General features: G+C 42.7%; 1 protein-coding gene across 1 annotated transcript; it reads left to right on the top strand.

Annotated features, from left to right (window-relative positions):
• Positions 1 to 1,728: 1,728 nt before the first annotated feature.
• LOC133977115 (sterol regulatory element-binding protein cleavage-activating protein-like) lies at positions 1,729 to 9,038 on the top strand (the record flags this gene model as incomplete). The annotated part of the gene is made up of 6 exons (XM_062415251.1): positions 1,729 to 1,836; positions 2,695 to 2,789; positions 3,936 to 4,034; positions 5,598 to 5,810; positions 7,004 to 7,389; positions 8,889 to 9,038. Coding segments are annotated over exons 2-6 (917 nt in total), but the record flags the coding sequence as incomplete, so codon positions are not given.
• Between the last annotated feature and the right edge of the window lie 1,900 nt (positions 9,039 to 10,938).

The raw sequence follows: 10,938 nt of genomic DNA on the forward strand, positions 1-10,938 counted from the left end.
TCTTTTCTTTTCTTCCGTCCTTCCTTCCTTCCTTTCTTCCATCTTTCCTTCCTTCCTTCCCCCTGTCCTTCTTGTCTTCTTTTCCTTCCTTCCTTCCTTCCTTCCTTCCTTCCTTCCTTCCTTCCTTCCTTCCTTCCTTCCTTCCTTCCTTCCTTCCTTCCTTCTTGTCTTCTTTCCCTTCCTTCCTTCCTTCCTTCCTTCCTTCCATCTTTCCTTCCTTCCTTCCCTCTGTCCGTCCTTCCTTCCATCCTTCCTTCCGTTTGTCCGTCCTTCCTTCCTTCGTTCGTTCCTTCCTTCCTTCCTTCCTTCCTTCGTTTCTTCCTTCCTTCCTTCCTTCCTTCCTTCTTGTCTTATTTTACTTTCTTCCATCTTTACTTCTTACTATGTCGTGCTCATGACTCTTCTGACCAATCAGTGGCCGGCAGTCTGGTGACGTCACATTTTAGTATCGGCTCGGCTCGCTTGGAACCTCACCAGAGCAGGTACTTAAAAAGTACCAGGTACCAGGTATTATCCCTATGGAAACGCAAAAAGAACCGAGGCGAGTCGTGCTGGAACTGTGTAGTGGAAAAGCGCCATTATTCTTGTTAACAGCATGAGGGGCTTTATTCAAATTTGGCACAAACGTCCACTTTGGTGTCCAACATGAACCGATTACAGTTTGTGGGTCAAACGTTTTGTCCCTTAAATCAAGAGCTCGTACGCTAATTATGACTTTAATCTTTCACTCAAATGTCTAATAGGGTACGATGTTAAAGTGATGACATTTGCACTCTCCTGACCATTATTTAACGCCATAACTCAGGAGCAGAAGGGGAGATTGTGGTCATAGTTCACATATGTTCAGAAACTGAATTGGTCACACTTATTTTGAAACTGTGGTGATTTTATTAAAATCCTTCAAAGTCTTTACTACAAATATTAAGAGTGCTAACACACCTGGATGTTGACTGGTTGGCAAAGGCATGCAACCATGAAGCAGTGTTTCTAACGAATGACATCACCTGATCTTAATCAAAGGTGTTCATATTAAAACTTTGACTTGATTAGATTAAATATTATCACGTCACCAAAGTTATTACACTTCAATGTTCAAAGTTCTTTATTGTCAATCCTGCTACGTTTACAGGACATGTGGAGGATTGAAATGATGTTCTCAGTTTGGAAGGGGGGGGGGGGGGGGGGGGGGTGGGGGGGGGGGGTAAGCCTAGTTGCTGTATTAGCAGAGGGGTGAGAGTTAGTAAGGGTCATGTTTTCATAGGGGGCAAAGTGCAAAGAGAGGGGAAGAGAGAGTTCAGCTTCCTCTTCAGTCTTGAGGTGAGGGCCCGAAGGCTCTGAAATCTCCTCCTAGATGACAAGAAGCAATGTGAGGGAGGGAGGGTGGGGGGGTCACGTGCAATGCTGAGTGCTTCACAGGCCAGGTGCATGTTGTAGATGTCCAGAAGGGACGACAGTGAGGCACCAATGATCTTCACTATGTGCTGGAGGGCTCTCTTTTTGAGGGAGGTGCAGCTCAAGTTTCAGGGCTCTGGCTCTACTCAGTGTGCAGATTTCATGGCAATCCATCCAAATTTGAACTTCATAGTGCTCAAAAAAACAATCAGGGGATCAAATATCAAAGGATTCATCCTCTAAAGATCATGAATGTCCTTTAATGTCATAGAAATCTTATCGAATAGTTTTGTTTTTGTTGATTTTTTTCTTCTCTCCTTTCTCTCTGCAGTGAGATCTTTCCGTACCTCGTGGTGGTGATCGGCCTGGAGAACGTCTTGGTCCTCACTAAGTCTGTGGTGTCCACGCCCGTCGACCTCGAGGTCAAACTCCGCATCGCTCAGGGTAAAAGCACAGAGTCTTGTTTGTGTGTTTACTAAACTGTGTTTCAAGTTACACAACGCGGTGGTGATTGGCATAAACCCGCCCCTGTTGCTGTAGGTATAAATACATTCAGCGCACACTACTATTACTACAGTTAGCAAGTTAGCTGAGTTAGCCACCGAGCTAGCCACCGAGTTAGCAGCTGAGTTAGCTGCCGAGCTAACCGCTGAGCTAGCCGCCGAGTTAGCAGCTGAGTTAGCTGCTGAGCTAGCCACCGAGCTAGCAGCTGAGTTAGCAGCAAAAAGCTCTCAGACCTAGCGTCCATGTTTCTGGTAGAGGTGGTGACTTTGATTGACAGGTGACACTTGGTAGGGGGCGGGGCTTCAGCGAACTCGGCGGGCACTCCCACAGCGTTTGGGAGCAGAGACAGAGGCTGACTTTTACACAACTTTAAAGCCTAATTTCATATATTTGGCAATTTTTTGAATCATTCAAATTTAGCAGGGTGGCCAACAACACACTTTTCTGTGGTATGTCAAATTCAGAACACATATTTATTCTTACTTTACACAGACTTTAATGTAATTATCAAATAATAATAAACCTCAGAAATTAAGCTTTAATTTCTTGCCACATGGTTGAATTGAATTTAATATTATGCCATAATCATGTTGTTTTGACAGTAATACAAGAGCAAAATATACAGGAAGTCACACATTTTACATGTTAACCACATTTATTCACTCTATGATTAATTACCTGATTGGCTTTTGGAGCATTTTTCTGCATAATTGTCCGTCTTACTGAGAGAAAAGATGTTGACGTTTATCAGCTCAAGCATGTCTTACTCATTTTATAACATGTTCTTTGCTTCTTCAGGCCTTAGTAATGAGAGCTGGTCTATCATGAAGAACATGGCCACTGAACTGTGCATCATCCTCATTGGATATTTCACTCTAGTTCCAGCTATCCAGGTAACAGAAATATTATTATATTGTTGAAATGTTGCAAACAGCCACAAAAAAAGTATAAAAATGGTAAATAAATATGCAGTTGTAGAAGATGTGATGATGTTTATTAACCCTTACATACTGTTCAGAGTCAGATTTGACATATTTTAACATTTAAAAGCTGCAAAAACACCCAATACACATTTCTGCTAGATGGACTTTTCCTAAATGTGACCCAAGAATATACAAAAATGGAAATAAAATGCATATTTATTTAATTTTTATGCATCTGATAGACATTTTTTTATATATTCAAATGTACAAATTTGACATGTGTTTATTAAAAATGTTCTACTGGACCATAAAATAGTGATTGTAAATGTCTTTTTACCCCCCATAAATACAAATAATACACTTATTAATGACTGAATGGGAATTTTATGAATGTGAATTAGTGTGGAGGCTAATTATGAGTCAGAATATGAACAGTATGTAACTCTGTAGCTCTCTACCATTGACTGTATATAAAATGGACGTAACATCCGTGACGTCACCCATTGGTTTGTGGACTGCTGCTCGGAAGCCAATAGTTTCGGATCTGGGCAGCGCCATCTTGAAAATTTCCGGTGCATGCCGGGTAAAAAAAAAACAGGGATTCTACTTATATGGGCATCAGGAGGAGCATGAGGTGCCCTCCTGAACCTGTGAACCAATCAACCTGTCAATCACGACGTAGCCACGCCCTAATGCATACCCTGCTTTATCGTCAAATATAAAATCAGGGAGGCCAAAATTTCACAAATGAACATCATACTGCATTGAAGAAGGCTTTAAACTAGCGATTGAGACCATAAACACATTTTGAAAACGTTTACTGAGGTTAGAAATCAATTGAGAAGTTGGTGAATTCTCCATTGACTTGTATAGAGACGGAAGTCCTTTTGACACCAAAACGGTCGCCCCCTGGTGGCCTTTTGATAGAATGCAGTTTTTAAGTTACTTCCGCGTTGGCCTCATTTCAGAGGACCTGAATTCCCCGCCCGCTCTCTACCTTACCTTTTTTTTCTAACTTAGCATTTCTCATTGATATTTCACAGCATCTTAAAAGTTAGCAGTGCAGACTTCTGTGTCATGGTCTATATTAACGTCTGATGTCTCCTCTGGTTTCAGGAGTTCTGTCTGTTTGCTGTCGTCGGGTTGGTGTCTGACTTCTTCTTGCAGATGTTCTTCTTCACAACAGTACTGTCTATAGACATCCGCCGCATGGAGGTGAGAGCTGACACACACACACACACACACACACACACACACACACACACACACACACACACACACACACACACACACAGAGGAGATTTATTAGGATTAGTAATGTTTCATTTAACCTTCATGTCTTCCTCCCGGGTCAAATTGACCCCGTCTGTTTTGACTGTCTGTTTCCTTCCTCCCTCCTTTCCTTCCTTCTTCCTACCTTCCTCCCTCCTTTCCTTCCTTCCTTCTTTCTCCCTTCCTTTCCTTCTTCCCTCCCTTCCTTTCCTTCCTTCCTCCCTCCCTCCTTTACTTCCTTCCTCCCTCCTTTCCTTCTTCCTACCTTCCTCCCTCCTTTCCTTCCTTACTCCCTCCTTTCCTTCCTCCCTCCTTCCTCCCTCCTTTCCTTCCTTCCTCCCTCTCTCCTTTCCTTCCTTCCTCCCTCCTTTCCTTCCTTCTTCCTACCTTCCTTCCTCCCTCCCTTCCTTTTCTTCTTTCCTCCCTCCTTTCCTTCCTTCCTCCCTCCTTTCCTTCCTTCCTTCTTTCTCCCCTCCTTTCCTTCCTCCTTCCTTCCTTCTTCCCTCCCTCCTTCCCTTCCTTCCTCCTTTCCCTCCTTCCTCCCTCCCTCCCTCCCTCCTTCCTTCCTTAACAGGAGGGTTAATCATTTATATCTATGCTTTCTGTACATTTGAACCTATTGTATGTTAAAAGTCTACTTCTAAAGTGTGTTGACCCTATCTTCATATATATTCATTCAAGTTGTAGATATAAGTCACAGATTCCTTCCCAAAAGCAAATAAAAGTAAAACATAGTAGACTAATATTTATTCATTCATTAAAATCACATATCTCTAAATCAACAGTAATAACCAGAGCAGAACACACAGTGATAACATGAATATCACAATGAGCAGATATGGGTCATGCAGGATGTCAGATGGCGGTCACAGGCACACACACACATGCATTCACTGCATAGTTTTCAGATTACTCTAAAACCTCTTACTGCTCCACTTTTTTTCTTTCTTTTTTTTTCCTTCCTCTGTCACACACTCACTGGAGTCTTTATCTCAATGCCTCGCTAAATGAGCATTAGAACCATAAGCTTGGATTTAAAGCCTTTACATTTACATAAACACACAAAAATGTGTATCGGTATCCATAAAACCTTTAAATCCTTAGAAGAATATGTGGTGTATGAAAAATATGTGATTAACATAATGAAGTTTTCCTCATTGATTTGTTGTTTTTTTATTATTTTTTAGGACATTTAGTGTAAAAAATGGAAAATAAGCTTGTTTTTTTCCAGCCAATCGTGCAAAACCTGAAGATATTTTATGTATAATAATATGAAATAGAAGAAAATAGCAAATGCTCACATATGAGAAGCTGCAAAAAGAGTATATTTAGGGAGTTTGTGTGATAAATAACTTAATAAATGACTTAATTGATGGTTGAATCACTAGATTAAACCATTACTGTCTAGCTCTGCCTCTCGACTCTGAGTAAAAGAATCAGCGTTTGTCTTTCTTAGAAGTTAGAAAAACCAAATAAACATCTTCAAAAACCTCCTCGTCTCTGCAGCTGGCTGACCTGAACCGCCGCCTGCCAGCTGAGGCGGGTCTCCCTCCGCCCAAGCCGGGCCCGCTGCGTACGCGTGAAGTCCCCCCTCCCCCGCGACCCTCCCCTCACACCATCACCCTGCAGACCCCGGCCTTCAGGAACCTGAGGCTTCCCAAGAGGCTGCGTGTGGTTTACTTCCTGGCCCGCACCCGCCTGGCTCAACGTATTATCATGGTGAGAAAAAAGACATTTTAAAGATGATGTTTGTTTAATCTGCTGTCTGTCATTTATTTAGCATTGACTAGATGAAGACTAGAGGATTAGCTTCTGCAGAAGTGTTGCTGGAAAGCCAAGATGCATGAAGAAAAAGATGCATTTTCACTGTTTACGGCCAAATTAAGAGCCAATATACTCCAAACTGAAGTGTTTTTTATACTATATTGGTTGTCTGGCTTTGTGGAGGTGTTCATATAAGCAGTTGTCACGTACGTTACTGGCAGATAATGAAATGTACGTCACACAAACCAGTTTACAGATGTGGAAAAGAGTCATTTTCAGCTGTGCCAGACAGTAAAAGTGTGTTTTTTTTAAAATTAGGTTTATATGCTTTTTTTAAAACTTATTTTAGTTGTTTTAAAATCTTCTTCTACTTTATTTTGTAAATTTTATTATTACTGTCTATATTTTTACCCTCTCATCTCTTTCTTTTTGTCTTTTTAATCAATTTTAACCTATTTTTTACTCTTTTATTCAACTTTTTTCACTTATTTAATTATATTTTATTTTATTTTAGATGTTATTATACATTCCTAAATGTTTTTTTATTGAATTTTTATCATTCTTGTTTTGATGATAAAAGATAAAAGTTTACAGATGTGGAAAAGAGTCATTTTCAGCTGTGCCTGACTGTAAAAGAGTGTTTTTTTAAATTAGGTTTATATGCTTTTTTAACTTATTTTAGTTGTTTTGATGTTTTAAAATGTTCTTCTACTTTATTTTGTCTATATTTTTACCCTCTCATCTCTCCTATTTGTCTTTTTAATCTATTTTAACCTTTTTTTTCACCTTTTTTCTCTTATTTAATTCTATTTAATTTAATTTGAGATGTTATTATGCATTCCTAAATCTTTTTTTATTGCATTTTTATCATTCTTGTTTTCTCTCTGGTCTCAAATTGTTCTGTGTTTTTGTTTCTTTTCTTTATGTTGTCACTGGTTCTGTCTTATTATCAGCTTGTCAATCAACTATGAAGCACAAAACAAGTCTTTATGATAAAAGATACCCACAGTGCAATATAAATTACTGCAGCTGGAGACGTTTTCAGGCCTGAAACTGAACTTAATTTGATTGAAAACAGCTGGATCAGAAATATTCAGATAAAACACCTAATTTAATTGATCCTTGTCATTAATCTGCTTCTCTTCCAGGCCGGCACGGTGATCTGGATCGGCATCCTCGTCTACACCGACCCAGCCGGGCTGCGCACCTACCTGGCCGCCCAGGTATCGGAGCAAAGCCCCCTGGGAGACTCCGGAGGAGGCGGCCTGCCCCATCACTTGGGGGTGCCACCCGTCTTCCGTGGAGGAGATCCTACCAGCACCCTCAGCGTGCACCCAGCACCAGATCCAACCCCCTTACCCGAGAACCAATCGCAGGGCCACCACAGCGCGGCCAGGGCGGCGCCGCTCCCTCAGGCTCCGCCCACCGTGCCTCAGATCACCTGGGGGTCGGAGGATGAGGAGGGCTGGAGGAGACTCTCCTTCAGGCACTGGCCGTCGCTCTTCGGCTACTACAACATCACTTTAGCAAAGAGGTGAGGGGGGGGGGGGCAGGAGAGTTCTGTTATTCACCTGTTTACCATTGATTATTATAGGCTGATAATTAAATTAAATTAAAATGACTTGAGCTGCTGCAGAAACTAATTTACCTATAATGACAACTGTGGATAAGATGTCTGACTTCCTCCTTTATTTACTTCTATAAAATACTGTTTTCTTTTAATTGTCTTTATAAAGTAGCTGAAAGGTTGGGTAAATCACTCATTTTACAGTATCATATATGTTCAAACTCTTAATTGAAGCTTTTCTGCATGATGTTTATGCCAAGAGGTTTTTAGATGCTTAACTATTTCATTAAATAGAAATATATTTGTTGTGTTATGCATCATTTTACACACATATCCTCAAAATGTTGTCCATCTTTGAAAACTTTGATATCTCCACTATCATTTAAAATAAAGCTTCACGAGTCAAACAGGCAACTAAAGCAGAGAAAGATCTCATTTCTTCCACTATTAATTTTTGGCTCGTTAGTGAAGTCAGACCGGCACAGCAAGGGAGATTTTAATCAACAAAAAGATGCAATCAAGCAGTTATTAAAATGACTAAATGAACACCTTTGAAAATATCAATTAACTACAGTAAGCTTCTAAGATGATTTAAATCACGTTTTAATATTTTAATATCGCCGGCAGATGTTTCGCTTTTATCTTATCGTATCCTTTTTAATCTATTGTAGGATAAGCCACTTCCTGTTTGAATGCTTCACTTTATAAATCTACAAACACTGTAAAGTATGTTATATAATATAATATTACTATGTCCTCCCAAAATGAATGAAATAAATAAAAAATAAAGGGGACAAACCTCCTCCCGCTGTATTTTTCTATTGGCTTGTACTGCCATCGTGTCCCTGCATGGTTGAAAGGTGTTTTAATCAGTGTTGATCATAGACTGTATATATAATGGGCGTAACATCCGTGACGTCACCCATTGGTTTGTGGACTGCTGCTTGGAAGCCAATAGTTTCGGATCTGAGCAGCGCCATCTTGGAAATTTCCGGTGCATGCCGGGCAAAAAAAACCCCACGGATTCTACTTATATGGGCATCAGGAGGGGCATGAGGCGCCCTCCTGAACCTGTGAACCAATCAACCTGTCAATCACGACGTAGCCACGCCCTAATGCATACCCTGCTTTATCGTCACATATAAAATCAGGGAGGCCAAAATGTCCCAAATGAACATCATACTGCATTGAAGAAGGCTTTAAACTAGCGATTGAGACCATAATAACATTTTGAAAACGTTTACTGAGGTTAGAAATCAAGTGAGAAGTTGGAGAATTCTCCATTGACTTGTATAGAGACGGAAGTCCTTTTGACACCAAAGCGGTCGCCCCCTGGTGGCCTTTTGATAGAATGCAGTTTTAAGTTACTTCCACGTTGGCCTCATTTCAGAGGACCGGAACTCCCCGCCTGGTGTTGGTGCTTCGTTACATCCTCTCTCTCTCTCTCTCTCTCCGTCCCGTCTCAGGTACATCAGCATCTTACCCGTCATTCCCGTCACCGTTCACCTGAGCCCACAGGACGCCATCGAGACGCGTCACCCTCAGGACACGAGGCACCCGCCGCCACCCATTCCCAAAGTCTCTGTAGATCTACAGACGGACCTCACCCTCTACAAGTCAGTACTGAGACACACACACACACACACACTGATCTACACACACACTGATCTACACTGTAGTTATTGTTGCTTTCAGTGATCCGGTTTCCTGTAACACAGAGGGTTTTTTTTAACCAGATGTGCGTGCAGCTGTGTGTGTTATTCAGTCCAAACTCCTCGGCCTGGCCAATGAGTCAGTTTCAACTCCTCAACAGAAGGTTATTTGTAAAAATCCAGACATGCACAAAGTAAAGGAAAAATATTTGCTTTTTCACTACAGAGCTGTAGAGTCATATTACTAAAAAAAAAACGTCAAATGTGGCTTTAGGTAGTGGAAATTCCTTACTGAGCTGCATGTAAATGTGCTTTTTAAAGCTTTCTGACCTGGAGGATATGGCTGGAGGGAGTGAGGGGAGAGAGTTTAGGTTCCTAACAGCCTGGTGTATGAAACTGTCAACTGAGTCTTTCGGTGCGGCTACGGAGGCTCCTATACCTCCTTCCAGCGGGTAGGAAGCTCCTATACCTCCTTCCAGAGAGTAGGAGGCTCCTATACCTCCTTCCAGAGGGTAGTAGGCTCCTATACCTCCTTCCAGAGGGTAGTAGGCTCCTATACCTCCTTCCAGAGGGTAGGAGGCTCCTATACCTACTTCCAGAGAGTAGGAGGCTCCTATACCTCCTTCCAGAGAGTAGGAGGCTCCTATACCTCCTTCCAGAGGGTATGAAGCTCCTATACCTCCTTCCAGAGAGTAGTAGGCTCCTATACCTCCTTCCAGAGAGTAGGAGGCTCCTATACCTCCTTCCAGAGGGTAGGAGGCTCCTATACCTCCTTCCAGAGAGTAGGAAGCTCCTATACGTCCTTCCAGAGAGTAGTAGGCTCATATACCTCCTTCCAGAGAGTAGTAGGCTCCTATACCTCCTTCCAGAGAGTAGTAGGCTCCTATACCTCCTTCCAGAGAGTAGTAGGCTCCTATACCTCCTTCCAGAGGGTAGGAGGCTCCTATACCTCCTTCCAGAGGGTAGGAGGCTCCTATACCTCCTTCCAGAGAGCAGTAGGCTCCTATACCTCCTTCCAGAGAGTAGGAGGCTCCTATACCTCCTTCCAGAGAGTAGTAGGCTCCTATACCTCCTTCCAGAGGGTAGGAGGCTCCTATACCTCCTTCCAGAGAGTAGGAGGCTCCTATACCTCCTTCCAGAGAGTAGTAGGCTCCTATACCTCCTTCCAGAGGGTAGGAGGCTCCTATACCTCCTTCCAGAGGGTAGTAGGCTCCTATACCTCCTTCCAGAGGGTAGGAGGCTCCTATACCTCCTTCCAGAGAGTAGTAGGCTCCTATGCCTCCTTCCAGAGAGTAGTAGGCTCCTATGCCTCCTTCCAGAGAGTAGGAGGCTCCTATACCTCCTTCCAGAGAGTAGGAGGCTCCTATACCTCCTTCCAGAGAGTAGTAGGCTCCTATACCTCCTTCCAGAGAGTAGTAGGCTCCTATACCTCCTTCCAGAGGGTAGGAGGCTCCTATACCTCCTTCCAGAGAGTAGGAGGCTCCTATACCTCCTTCCAGAGAGTAGAGGGTAGGAGGCTCCTATACCTCCTTCCAGAGAGTAGGAGGCTCCTATACCTCCTTCCAGAGAGTAGGAGGCTCCTATACCTCCTTCCAGAGAGTAGAGGGTAGGAGGCTCCTATACCTCCTTCCAGAGGGTAGGAAGCTCCTATACCTCCTTACAGAGGGTAGGAGGCTCCTATACCTCCTTCCAGAGAGTAGGAGGCTCCTATACCTCCTTCCAGAGAGTAGAGGGTAGGAGGCTCCTATACCTCCTTCCAGAGAGTAGTAGGCTCCTATACCTCCTTCCAGAGGGTAGTAGGCTCCTATACCTCCTTCCAGAGAGTAGGCGGCTCCTATACCTCCTTCCAGAGGGTAGTAGGCTC

The sequence above is a fragment of the Scomber scombrus genome, unplaced genomic scaffold (assembly GCF_963691925.1).
Source record: "Scomber scombrus unplaced genomic scaffold, fScoSco1.1 SCAFFOLD_472, whole genome shotgun sequence".
NCBI lineage: Eukaryota > Metazoa > Chordata > Actinopteri > Scombriformes > Scombridae > Scomber > Scomber scombrus.